Genomic DNA, 11,695 nt, shown 5'->3' on the forward strand with positions numbered 1-11,695 from the left:
ATTTCTCATCTCATTATCCTAAGCTGAGAAATAATTCACAAAGTCTGTGCAGCCAATAACGTTGTGTTGTTAGAGATAGCTCTACCTCTTCACACACTCATGCCTGATCCGATTAAATTAGTTTGTGTGGAATTCTTTGTGAAATTTGTTTGGGTAGCCATCAGTTGGCCCTAGACTATTCCTACCTAGTGCTGGTTGTACAGCACATGTTAAAGAAACACAAATTCTACCTGCCCTTAAAGAATGAGACGAACATGTATGTAAGTAATGGTAAGTCAGAGAAAGACAGTGTGAGCAGGGGAGGGTCAGACAGAGAGGGAGATACAGAATCTGAAACAGGCTCCAGGCTCTGAGCTGGCTGTCAGCACAGAGCCCGACGCAGGGCTCGAACCCAGAAACCAGGAGATCATGACCTGAGCCAAAGTCGGACGCTTAATCGACTGAGCCACCCAGGTGCCCCTGTTTATTTTTAAGAGAGAGAGAGACTGGGGAAGGACAGAGAAAGAGGGAGACACAGAATCTGAGCTGTCAGCACAGAGCCGGACACTGGGCTCGAACCCACAAACTGCAAGATCATGGCCCAAGCTGAAGTCAGACACTTAGCCAACTGAGCCACCCAGGCGTCCTTGGTGCCAGGGATTTTTAGTGACATTTGTCAAACTATTTTGGATGTGAATTCAGGAGCCCCAGCATAGCTATTCACTCTTTCTTTAATTCATGTATCCTGTGACTGTCTCAGGAGCCATCCACTGTGCCAATTTGTGTGTTAGGCAGTGGAACACGGCCAAACAAGAGTCACTTCCCTGTGGATTACCTGCTTAGTTAGATGAATGTTTGTTGGAATATATGTGTGAATGAGAGTAATTGATTACTACTCATGCTGATTACTGCACTTTTAAAATAAAGTCTATATTGTATATAGCTGTACATGGAAAACGAGGGACACTATTTCTTTTCTTCCATTCATATACCCCGTAGATTATACAAGTAAAGAACAGATGGCCAAGACAAGCTAAAACAAAGACCAGAATTTGATTTGTTAATCTATCCAGAGTATTATTCCTTAAAATGCCTTTAAAGCTCTGTGATTTCAACTGTATAAAAGCATTGATTTATGTCAAGCCTTTCTTTTGAGGGGCCTGGGCATATTTTTCACAAACAAGTTAGGTGGGGGATGATAGATGAGTGTTCCCAGGAGAATGAACTTGGGTATGAGTTTGCTTTCTGATACTGCTCGTGCTCCCGCAGTGGGTGGGGCTCTGGCTCTATCTTGAACTCAAGGCCAAGAAGGAGTGTTTTAGCTCGGCTGGAAGCTGCAGGAAGCCTGGTCTGGGGCTAACCTACCTGTAAGCCGGCCATTGTTCCAACCATGCCTTTGGTTCTTGCATCTGGGAATTAGATGTCTTTCTAGAGGCAAATCTAGTCCCGTTTATTAAAAGACCTACAAATTAATTGTGGAAGAGTTAGCTTTTCCACAATATATCACAGGTTATTTTTTTAAATTGTTTTAAATGCTTTTTTATTTCTGAGAGAGAGAGACCACTTGAGCAGGGGAGGGTCAGAGAGACAGGGAGACACAAAATCCGAAGCAGGCTCCAGGCTCTGAGCTAACTGTCAGCACAGAGCCCAACACGTGGCTCGAACCCACCAACCGTGAGATCATGCCCTGAGCTGGAGTTGGATGCTTGACCGACTGAGCCACCCAGGCGCCCCACGGGTTAATATTTTTGACATGGGGGCCACCTAGGTGGCTCAGGCGGCTAAGCGTCCAACTTCCTCTCAGGTGATGATCTCACGGTTTGTGGGTTCAGGCCCCGTGTCAGGCTCTGTGCTGACAGCTCGGAGCCTGGAGCCTGTTTTGAACTCTGTGTCTCCCCCTCTCTTTGCCCCTCCCCTGCTTGCACTCTATAAAAACTATTTTTTAAAAATTAATATTTTTGACATGGAATAGAATTTTCACTAAATGAAAAAAAAAACAGCCTAGAAAATAAATCTGTGCCATCAGTGAAAATATAAATGTGGATGTGTATGCACAGAGAGGCATGGGAAAATAATGTGCCAAGGTTATAAACAGGGCCTTTCTCTGGGAGGTATCAAAAGGTAACATTCCTTTTTGCTTAGTTCTTTGAACACTTGTCAACAGTGGACATAAATATATATATTTGCAATAGTAAAAACCATAGTGGCATTTTTGATCAACCGCGTTCCCAGGGTATCCTGCCTGTATGCATGGAATAAAAAAAACTCTTTTTTTTTTTTTTTTTAAACCCTGGCTCTGCCTTCTTTGGCTTGCAGATGAGGAACAACTACAGACATTACTTCCTTTCCTCAAAAGCCCTCAAGGTTGCGTATGACGTAGTCACCTGGGCAGTCACTCAGCTGGCCGTCTCCTACACTGTCGCACCCTTTGTTATGTTAGCCGTTGAGCCAACCATCAGCTTATACAAGTAAGTTTCCATTGTTCTCCATTGCCATTTCATAAACGTGTGGGTCTTCTCTGTGTTTGACTTGGGAGTTGGCAAATTGAATCAGTCAGTATTGAGTTTCTAAATATGGCTTCCATGTCCAAGTATCCATAGAAAGCTTTGGGAGGAAATGGCTATCCCAGACACCCCAACATACACCGAGCCGTACCCAGTAAAACCTTGGATTGCAAGTTACTACTTCTGCGAGTGTTCCGCATGGTGAGCAAACACTTCTAATAAATTTGAACTTGATAAATGAGTGACGTCTCTCAATGTTAAGTGGTACATGCCACCCAGTGTCACATGATCACAACTGAGCCAATGGTTCTTGAAATTCGCTTTGACATATGAGTGCTTTAGATTACAAGCATGTTTCCAGAATGAATGATGCTCTCAAACCAAGGTTTTACTATATACGAGCAGAGCTGACAGGAAGCCCTTCCTGCTTTGCTGACATACCTAAGGGATGCTATGTTGGTACCTGGATTGTAAACTCAGAGGGTGAGCGTGCTGCACTTGCCTCCTTCCCCTGGGGTGAGGCTGTGTTGGGGGCTGGGGGTGCATCCTGAGAGCGGGACAGGAACGGGCGGGAACTGGATGGGATGACTGTGGGTGGGGTCTGCAGGGGTGCTCGGTGTGCTAGTGGGGTGGCACTGCTGGTGGAGCCTGGGGGGCTTTATGGTGTGAGCTCACGGGGTAGACGGAGGAGATGTCTCCCACCAGAGTCAGAGGCCTCTAGGGAAAGGATGTGAGCTCTTTATATTCCTCCCCTAGTGGTCCTGATGAACTGTAAACCTACTTTTGCTGACCTTTATTTCACTCTTCTGTTGATTTAATATTTTTCTACCCTTGCCAACTGCTTGTGTGACTTCTGGCAAGTGCTTAACTTCTACCTGGCTTTTCTCACCTGTAAATGAAGCTTAGCCTCACCATCACAAAGCACCACTTTTAGGACTGAATGAGGTAAACATACAAAGGGGTTAGCCCGGTGCTGGGCTTAGGGTCTGTACTCAGTAAATACTGACCTGTATTCTTTAATGCTTGCACGGGCTTGGTAGATTAATTTTGGAGCATAGCTGTGGTCAGGAAAGCGGCATCAAAATAAAAAATGCAAACATGCCCTATTTGTAAGGGGCGGATTCCTGGTAGTTGATGAATGCATCCAAGCTCTTGCTACGTGAGACACAGATACCAAAGTCTGTAAGTAGAGTTTTTTTGTGCAGATCCTAGGAGGAGAAGGTGGAAGGAATTGTGTAACACTTACCAGTGACGTCTGTTCTATAACCACTTAGGTCATAGGAGTTAGGTCAGGATAATGTGGAAGTAGAGCTGGTTTATATACAGATGTTTCATAGGATGCAGAATAGTGGGGAAAAATAATCTTCGAGAAGAGCCCTGCATGCATGCAGCTGCTACAGAGGCAGGCGCACAGGCCACGTTGGCTCTAGATTAAGAACATCGAATTGAGCACCTCTTCACCAAGCTTCCTCTTCTGAGAGGTCCTCCCCCAGCCCCCCGCACTGCCCAGGCTCTCTGCTGATTTTCTTCCCACACCCACCCATAGGGACCCCACTTGCTCCCAGCTCCATCTTCCTGCCCTGGTCTCCATACACTCCAGCCAGCATTTGCCATTTCAAGTCTTCTACATTTTAACATGCTACGCTTTGCCTTGAGCTCCATTGAGCCACCTGCCGGGCTTACGTGCTGTTTTTGTTAGGGCTCTGGTTACAAAGTGTCACAGGTTCTGAGTTGTCTGCTTCCGACACGACCCCCCCGTACCTCTGCAAGCCCCAGTATCTTAAGCAGAGGGTACTCCGAAATGCGAGATATGGGTCACTTTATATCAGAAATGCCTGCATTCAGCTCAAAACCATTTAATACCTTCTGCTTGCTGGGCACTGTCCTGGAAACTAGGGATAAAATGGTGAGAGAAGTAGAGAAGTCATTCCTGGTCCCGGAGAGGGGATAGCTTGATAGAGGAGACAGACGTTAAGATTGTACTCCGAGTAAATGGTACTGATGAGGTTTTGGAGTGGTTGGGGTTCAGAGCTGATGGCCAAGGAAGAATTCATGAAGAGGTCTTTGATGCAAAACGGTGATTTTATTAAAACACAGGGACAGGACCCGTGGGCAGAAAGAGCTGTACTGGAGTTGTGAAGAGTGACTCATTAAATGCATATGCGAACTATGGAGTTGGGGGAGGTAGAGTCAAAAGGGAGGCCTCCAGAAGGACTTTGGTATGCTAAAGAGGACTCCTAAAATAGCTGAGGCCTTGCCATTGTCAAGCTAAGGTGCTCCCCCCCCCACCCCCCAGTAAGACGTTAATATTAGGACAGTACTCTGTATTTGCCTCAAGTATCTGTCAACGTGCTGCAGGTTAGAAGGAAATTTAATTTTATCTGCCCTTTCCTTCTTGCCTGTGTTCCCCATATCACTATGGAGGGGAGGGTAATGTTGGGGCTCCAGGAAACCGACTCTACAGGTTTCTGGAGATCAGGCTATTGATAAGATTGAAGTTTTCTTGTAATTTACTAAGAAACTTGTAAACTGACAAACTCATGTTCTGCATGACTGTGATCTCTATTAGCCATTTGTTTCCTTTCCTTTGTTCTTGGGGAGCCCAGAGTGTCTGAGGAGTAGCACACACAGCCCCCTTGGGGTGAGGTGGGAGGGGTGCTAGCTCGTGCTTTGCCCTCAGCTTGCCTTAAGCTCCCCCATCAGGACAGAGACTTATGAGAGCGTGTCATAGGAATCTGACTCACAGCATCAAGGGCAGCGTTTGGGTGAAAACGGCCTTCGTGCTACGACCTGGGGAGTGAAACAGGCATGGTGTGTGTGAGGATGGGAGGCTGATTCACTCTAGGAATGTGCTCCAGACACAGGGAACAGCATTGAAAAGGCCCATGTGCTAGGAGGAAGTTCTGTGCGCTGAAGCCCCGAGTAACATGCGTGTTGGCAGAATCAAGAATCCAGGGTAGATCATGGGAAGCTGAGAGAGAGAGGTAGGCATCAGTATCCCTGTTTGTCGTAAGAGGAAGTGGAGGTTCAGAGAGGGTAAGTGAACAAAACTCACACACCTAGACCTGACTTTCCGACCCGGAGCTCCTTAAGACCAAGAACAAGCGTGCAGTCACTAAATATTTCTGTAGAAGCTACTTGGGAAGAATGCTTCTGGTTGAAGATAATGCTTAGTGATTTGTTGGAGATAATATGCTGACTCCTCCATTCGGGCTCTAGAGGAAGAGAATCGAATAGTTACCAATCCAGATCTCCCAAGTAGATTTCCCGTTATTTACAAAAACAAAAATTCTCTGCCCAGATGAGCTCTGTCCAGAAGTTTCTACAGGATAGAAATGCTATTCAGTGCATCAGGCCGCCAACACTTGTGACCACTGAGCATTTGAAATGTGGCTGGTGTGACTGAGGAACTGAGTTTTCCTAATTTTAATTAATTTGAATTGTAACCGCCCTATGTTGCCAATGTAGCCATATGCATAGATTGCATCTCACAAAGTGTTTTCAGTATCTCTTAAGAGAATCACTGAATCTGATGAAAGAAATGAAAATTGAATGGTTTTCTTTTTAGCGGAGGTGGGGCAGGTTGCACTCCAGATCTGTTCCTCACTTGGGGCTAATTTCGGTGACTGGCGATGAATGGCAGTTGTATGTAAATCACTTCTGTACATCCATCGCTGCTTAACATTTAAATTTCAGATGCGCTTTATTTTTATGTCTAGTCGGTTTTCAATCTATGGTGACTTCTCTCTCAGCTTTAAATTATTGTCTAATCTTCTTTCTTTAAGTTGTCAATGAGTCCCAAGTAAACACTTAAATGTATTAGGAAAGAACCTGTCTTACCTCAGGCAGCTAGGACTAAATGTAGACCAAGTGAGTTCCACATTTCCCACAGTTGTGGAGGCCGGGAAGTCCCAAGATCAAGTGTGGCAGACGTGGTTTCTGGTGAATGCGGTCTTCCTGGCTTACGGAAGCTGCTTTCTCACGGTGTCCTAACATGGTGGCAGAGACACACAGGGAGCTACAGCTCACATTCTGGGCTTTTCATCTTGTAAAGGCATTAATCCCATCACAAGCCCCACCCCAACCAGACTGCTTCCCACAGTCCACTTCTCCAACTTCCCTTGGGACGTTAGGGCTTCAGTACATACATTGGAGGGCTGGGGCACATTTGGTCCATGGCCCGACCTTTTTGTAAACTCATTGTGAAAAGCAAATCCTTGCCCATGAACTTGTCTTTAAGTAGAGGATACTAAAAAAAAATTTTTGATGTATACTTATTTTTTGAGAGAGAGAGAGAGACAGAGGACAGACAGGGGAGGGGCAGAGAGAGGAGGAGACAGAATCTGAAGCAGGCTCCAAATTGTCAGCACAGAGGCTTGAACCCACAAACCACAAGATCATGACTTGAGCCCAAGTTAAGCCCAAGCTTAACTGACTGAGCCACCCAGGTGCCCCAGTAGTGGACTTTCTTAAATTCAGTGTCTAAGGATGCCATGTATAGGCAGCTTTTGCAGATAGCATCTCCTTGAGAGAATTATGCCTTATTCATCTGTGTATCTGGGGTACCTAGTTCAGAACCAGCGTGCTCAACAAATATTGAGTTTTTCCATAATAAAGAAATGAAGTATTTCTTAAAATTTTAGAAAAATATGGAATGGCAGAATAGGTTACTAAACTTCAGGAGGGGATTGAAATAGTTTCCCCTGGGCTTCCAAAATATTTGGCTTTAATCTAACAATTGTTTCAGTGTACATTTGGCCATGCATGAAAGATTAACGCAAAATGCAAGAACAAAGTATTGCTGGGGTGCCTGTTGAGAACCCCAGTTTCCACCTGTCGAGCCACTGTGTCTATCTGTAGAGCTCTTTTTCACTCTCAGTGTCCTGATTTAGACAGCAAATTAATTGCTTACTTGCCTGGGGCTGGTTCTATTATAGGAGCCCCATTATGCCTGGTTTTGCTTTACATTGTTTCAGTTACCTGCAGTCAGTTACTCTCCAGAAGCCGATGATTCTCCTCCTGATGTGTGGTCAGAAGGTTGGTAGTAGCCTAATGTCACTAATTTTGTCATCTCCCATCACCACAAGGGTGAATACAGTACTATTGTACTGTATTTTGAGAGAGGAGAGACCATACTCTCCTACTTTTGTTACAGTGCACGGTTATAATTATTCTGTTTCATTATTGTTAATTTCTTACTCTGCCTAAGTTAAGAATTAAACTGTATCAGAGGTATGTATGTACAGGGAGAAAAACCCTATATAGGTTTCAGTACTATCCCCAGTTTCAGACATCTGTTTGGGGGATCTTGGAACTTGGCCTCCAGCGACGGGGAGGGACCACTGTTGTACCCTTACTCCTGTGCTCACATTGTTTCCCATTCCCCCGAAAGGAAGGAAGGGCTTTGCCTTTTGTAGGTCCTGGTTTAATGCTTTGTACATCCCAGGCAGTCAATGGTTATTGAAAGAATAAGCAAAGATGTGTTTGCTTCTGTTAGAACTCTCGACTATTCTGTAAACACTTTCAGGGAAATTTATTTAGGGGCTCTGTGAATTATCTGATTCTAATGTGTCTGAGAATGATACATGAATCCAGTCTGCGTTTTTTTCCTCCTTTTAACATTTTCCTCTGATCTTCCAAAAACATTGGACAGTGTATAAGTTCAGCCTTTCCAAGAGGCTACAGAACAGTTAGTTATATGAATGTGAGCTGTTTCTAATTACTTGCATTTACAGATATGTATTATCTGCATTGTGTTCAGTGTGCCGAATGCCACGTTTACACAATAGAAATCCACACACTCAAAAGTAGCTCTTCTTTCTTATTCGTTTGGATGAAAGCGATTTTCAAAGTTAACGGAGTAGGTCTTGAAAATCTGAATGCTTCTGGCTCCTACCACACACAAGAAGAACCCGTTACCCTTGAGCTCATCGATTATGGTGTAAGTTGCATTTGTGGTTGCGGAACAGAGCATAGTGTTTCAATTTGGTCCTGTGTGTTCTTAGATTTCAGATCATTAGGAGTTTCTGGCCATCATGGGATTAATGCTCTTAATCTGAATATGGCAGGGGTACAGTACTGTGTGTCCATCGGCAGATGGGCTTGCTCTGCTCAGTCCTGGGCTTTCAGTCCATCCCTGGCCTGCTCTTCTACCGAAGGAGCACCGTTGGGGTGGATTGAGGCAAGCTCTGGAGTACAGATGCCTCCCAGAACAGTGCCTTCATTTGTCGGCCTACAGATGATGAAATCCCATCCATGTGACATTTCCTATTTGCATCCTTGTGTGAAATATAATTCTTGTGTGTGTTTTATTTTAGGTCCATGTACTTTTATTTACACATCATAAGTCTCCTGATAATACTCTTTCTGCCAGTCAAACCACACGCTCATATTCAAAGGCAGCCTCAAACTCTGAACTCTGTTAATAAGGAAAAAAAAGATTGATACCTCCAAGGAAAGTTGAGCATGTAAAACTGCAAAACATTGGAAAATGGAGACCAAAAGGCTCAAGGGTCCTTCAGTGCCTTAGAAGCAATGTTTACATGCATTTTTTTTTTTGAAGTGCAGGGAGAATTTTTATAAAGCCTTTTTGTACCATGAAGTCAGCCATGCCGAGTTGATCTGATGTTTCCTAGGACCTTTGAGTGGTGCGGAGGTGTGTGCAGAAGGGGCCAGAGACTGCCCATCCCAGGCTGCTGGGGCTTTGCTCCTCTGGCACGATTTCCAGCCTCTGGAGCCCATGCACCTGCTCCGGAAGGCAGAAGATGGCTGCTGACAGAGCTGATCTTCCAGAACATATCCAGATAGGGTTGTTCCTTAAGAAGCCCCAGACCCTTTGACCCCAGTGACTGCACTCAGAAGACCACGGAGGAGAGGGATCCTGAAGGAAAGAGCCAGGAGGACTTGGCCATGAACACTCGAGTGGACGGACAGTCAGGCATGCCCTAAAGCAGGCTGCGTTTTTTCCCCTAGAGATAGAACTCTTCCGTTTTTTTCTTCTGAACTGAGCCAAGATTGGAAATCAGAGTCTCCTGTACCCCAGGAGTCTAGGAAGGGCGACTATTTTCCATATCATACATGCCATCTGCGTGCCTACGGATGGCCCTGAGAAAACACCCAAATATTTCCACCATCAAAGGCAGCAGAATGCGTTTTAAGTAAGTTTTTTAAAAAGTAATTTAAAGTTACATAGCAGCTTGGTAAGAAGCAGCAGACATTTTTCTCTTTGCTCTCCTCATTTCATGGAGGTGTTAATGATCATGGCTATGAAACACACAGGGGCTGATTTTCACTTTTCTGGTTTTGCAGTTGATTAAATCTGTTTTAGTTGAATCATCATATTGGAAAGCAGATATTGAAGACCGTTTTCTATCCTTATTATGAATGTGCCGTGGTTCCTTTCGGGGACTTCTACTGGGTAATAGTCTATGTGGGAGAAAGAAACATGGTGTTAAATGTGTAAAATAATGATGATGCTGATAATAATAAATTATATGTTACAATGGTGTGCCCCTGAAAGAATGGTTGAGAGAATTTGTTCAAATCAGATGGCCAAAAATTGGTTTCTTACCAAATGAGTACTGTGTTTCTATATAAAGGAAACATTCCTGAATGGAATTGCCAAGTCTCCCCTTGCTGAAACAAAAAGCCTTCTGCCTCACGTGCGTATATTTGCATGTTTCTCTAAGTTTTAACAAATGCACAAAGTTCAGGTTTTACTTGCTTAAAATTTGACCATTTATGAACATGTTCAATTTGTCGTATATGTCAGGTATTTAGAGGGTTTGGTTTGATTTCCTATCTTCATTCCCAACTTTGCAGGTAGGATTAACCCCCTTTTGCAGATGAGGAAACAGAGAATCCGGGGGGAGGTTTGCTAAGTGCCCCACAGTCACAGAGTTCGTGAAGGAGCAGAGATTAAAATCCAAGTTCCAAGAAAGCTTTTTGGCAGGTTGGTAATTTCCAGAAGGTATCCTGCCGCTGCTTCGGGCAATGAAATGTGAAGTGATGCACTTGTCCCTTGAAGAGTTTGTATGGTGCCGACAGAGAATACTAGAACCTAAACTCTAGGATTTAGGTAAGATAATGGAAGTTAAGCAGCAGCACATTTTGGCCAGTGTTTGAGGCTCACCCCAATTTAACCGGGTAACCTTGGGGCAGTCCTACCTTGCTGGTCCCATGAGGAATGTCAGGGGAGAGGGGATATGTGTACTTACAGTCTGTCAGGGTCTCTCTCCAACAGGAACATTTAGAGGTACAAGATCAAGAAACATGCACACCAGTAAAAATGGTCTATATCACCATGGGCACAAAGTCTTGGGAGTAATCCGTATTACAGTGAAGTCTTTGAACTTGCAACATGACTTATATTCAGGTTTCACTGTATCTAAGTATCTTCATTTCTGAGGGAAGAATTTTGCTAGCAAGAGGAGGAATGATCATCAGGGTGACCATCCTGTGGTACCAGTGACTTTACTGACCCCTCAGTCCTGGGCAGACTTGAACCATTGGCCCCTCTAGTGTTTGCCAAGAATCAAGGATTCATTCCAGAATGGAGCCAGAGTCAGGCCTTTGGAATCTGGGCCTGTAGATGCTGTATGTCAGAAAGTGCTCGGCTCCTAGACATGTTTTTCTTATTGTGGGATTTTATTCAGTGCAAACACTTTATTGTGCTTTGCAGATACTGCAGGTTTTTGTGTTTTATTTATTTAGTTAGTTTTTTACAAATGGAAGATTAATAGCAACCCTGTGTCGAGCAAGTCTGTTGGCACCATTTTTCCAACACCATCTGCTTGCTTCACGTCTGTCACATTTTGGTGATTCTCACAATATTTCAGACGTCTTTATTATTTTCTATTTCTTATGGTAATCTTTGATGTTACTATTCTGTGTTAGGATGCTAAGAAGCACCCCCATCAGACGACAAACTTGAGAACTGTGTGTGTTCTGACTTCACCAACCAGTTGTTCCCTCATATCCCCCTATTCCTGAGACACAATATTGAAACCAGACCCATTAGACACCCTACAATGGCCTCTAAGTGTTCAAGTGAAAGGAATAAAAACACATCTGTCACTTTACATCAAAACCCAGAAATGATTAGACATGGTGAGAAAGTCCTGTTGAAAACTGGCTAAAAGCTAGGCCTCTTGCATCACACAGCCAAGCTGTGTTTAAAAGAAAAAGTTCTTGAAGGAAACGGAAAGTGTCAC

The 11,695-nt window shown here is 44.2% G+C and overlaps 1 protein-coding gene across 2 annotated transcripts in view; it reads left to right on the forward strand.

Annotated features, from left to right (window-relative positions):
* Nucleotides 1-9,494, forward strand: part of MBOAT1 (membrane bound O-acyltransferase domain containing 1) — a 113,236-nt gene extending 103,742 nt beyond the window's left edge. For both annotated transcript variants that reach the window (XM_039237466.1, XM_039237465.1), the window contains 2 exons: nt 2,296-2,447; nt 8,801-9,494. In XM_039237466.1, coding sequence (XP_039093397.1) covers nt 2,296-2,447; nt 8,801-8,927 — 279 coding nt within the window. In that variant the 3' untranslated portion in view covers nt 8,928-9,494. The remainder of the gene's footprint in view (nt 1-2,295; nt 2,448-8,800) is intronic.
* Nucleotides 9,495-11,695: the final 2,201 nt, after the last annotated feature.

Source organism: Hyaena hyaena, unplaced genomic scaffold (genome assembly GCF_003009895.1).
Source record: "Hyaena hyaena isolate Hyena2069 unplaced genomic scaffold, ASM300989v1 scaffold_125, whole genome shotgun sequence".
Taxonomy (NCBI): Eukaryota; Metazoa; Chordata; class Mammalia; order Carnivora; family Hyaenidae; genus Hyaena; species Hyaena hyaena.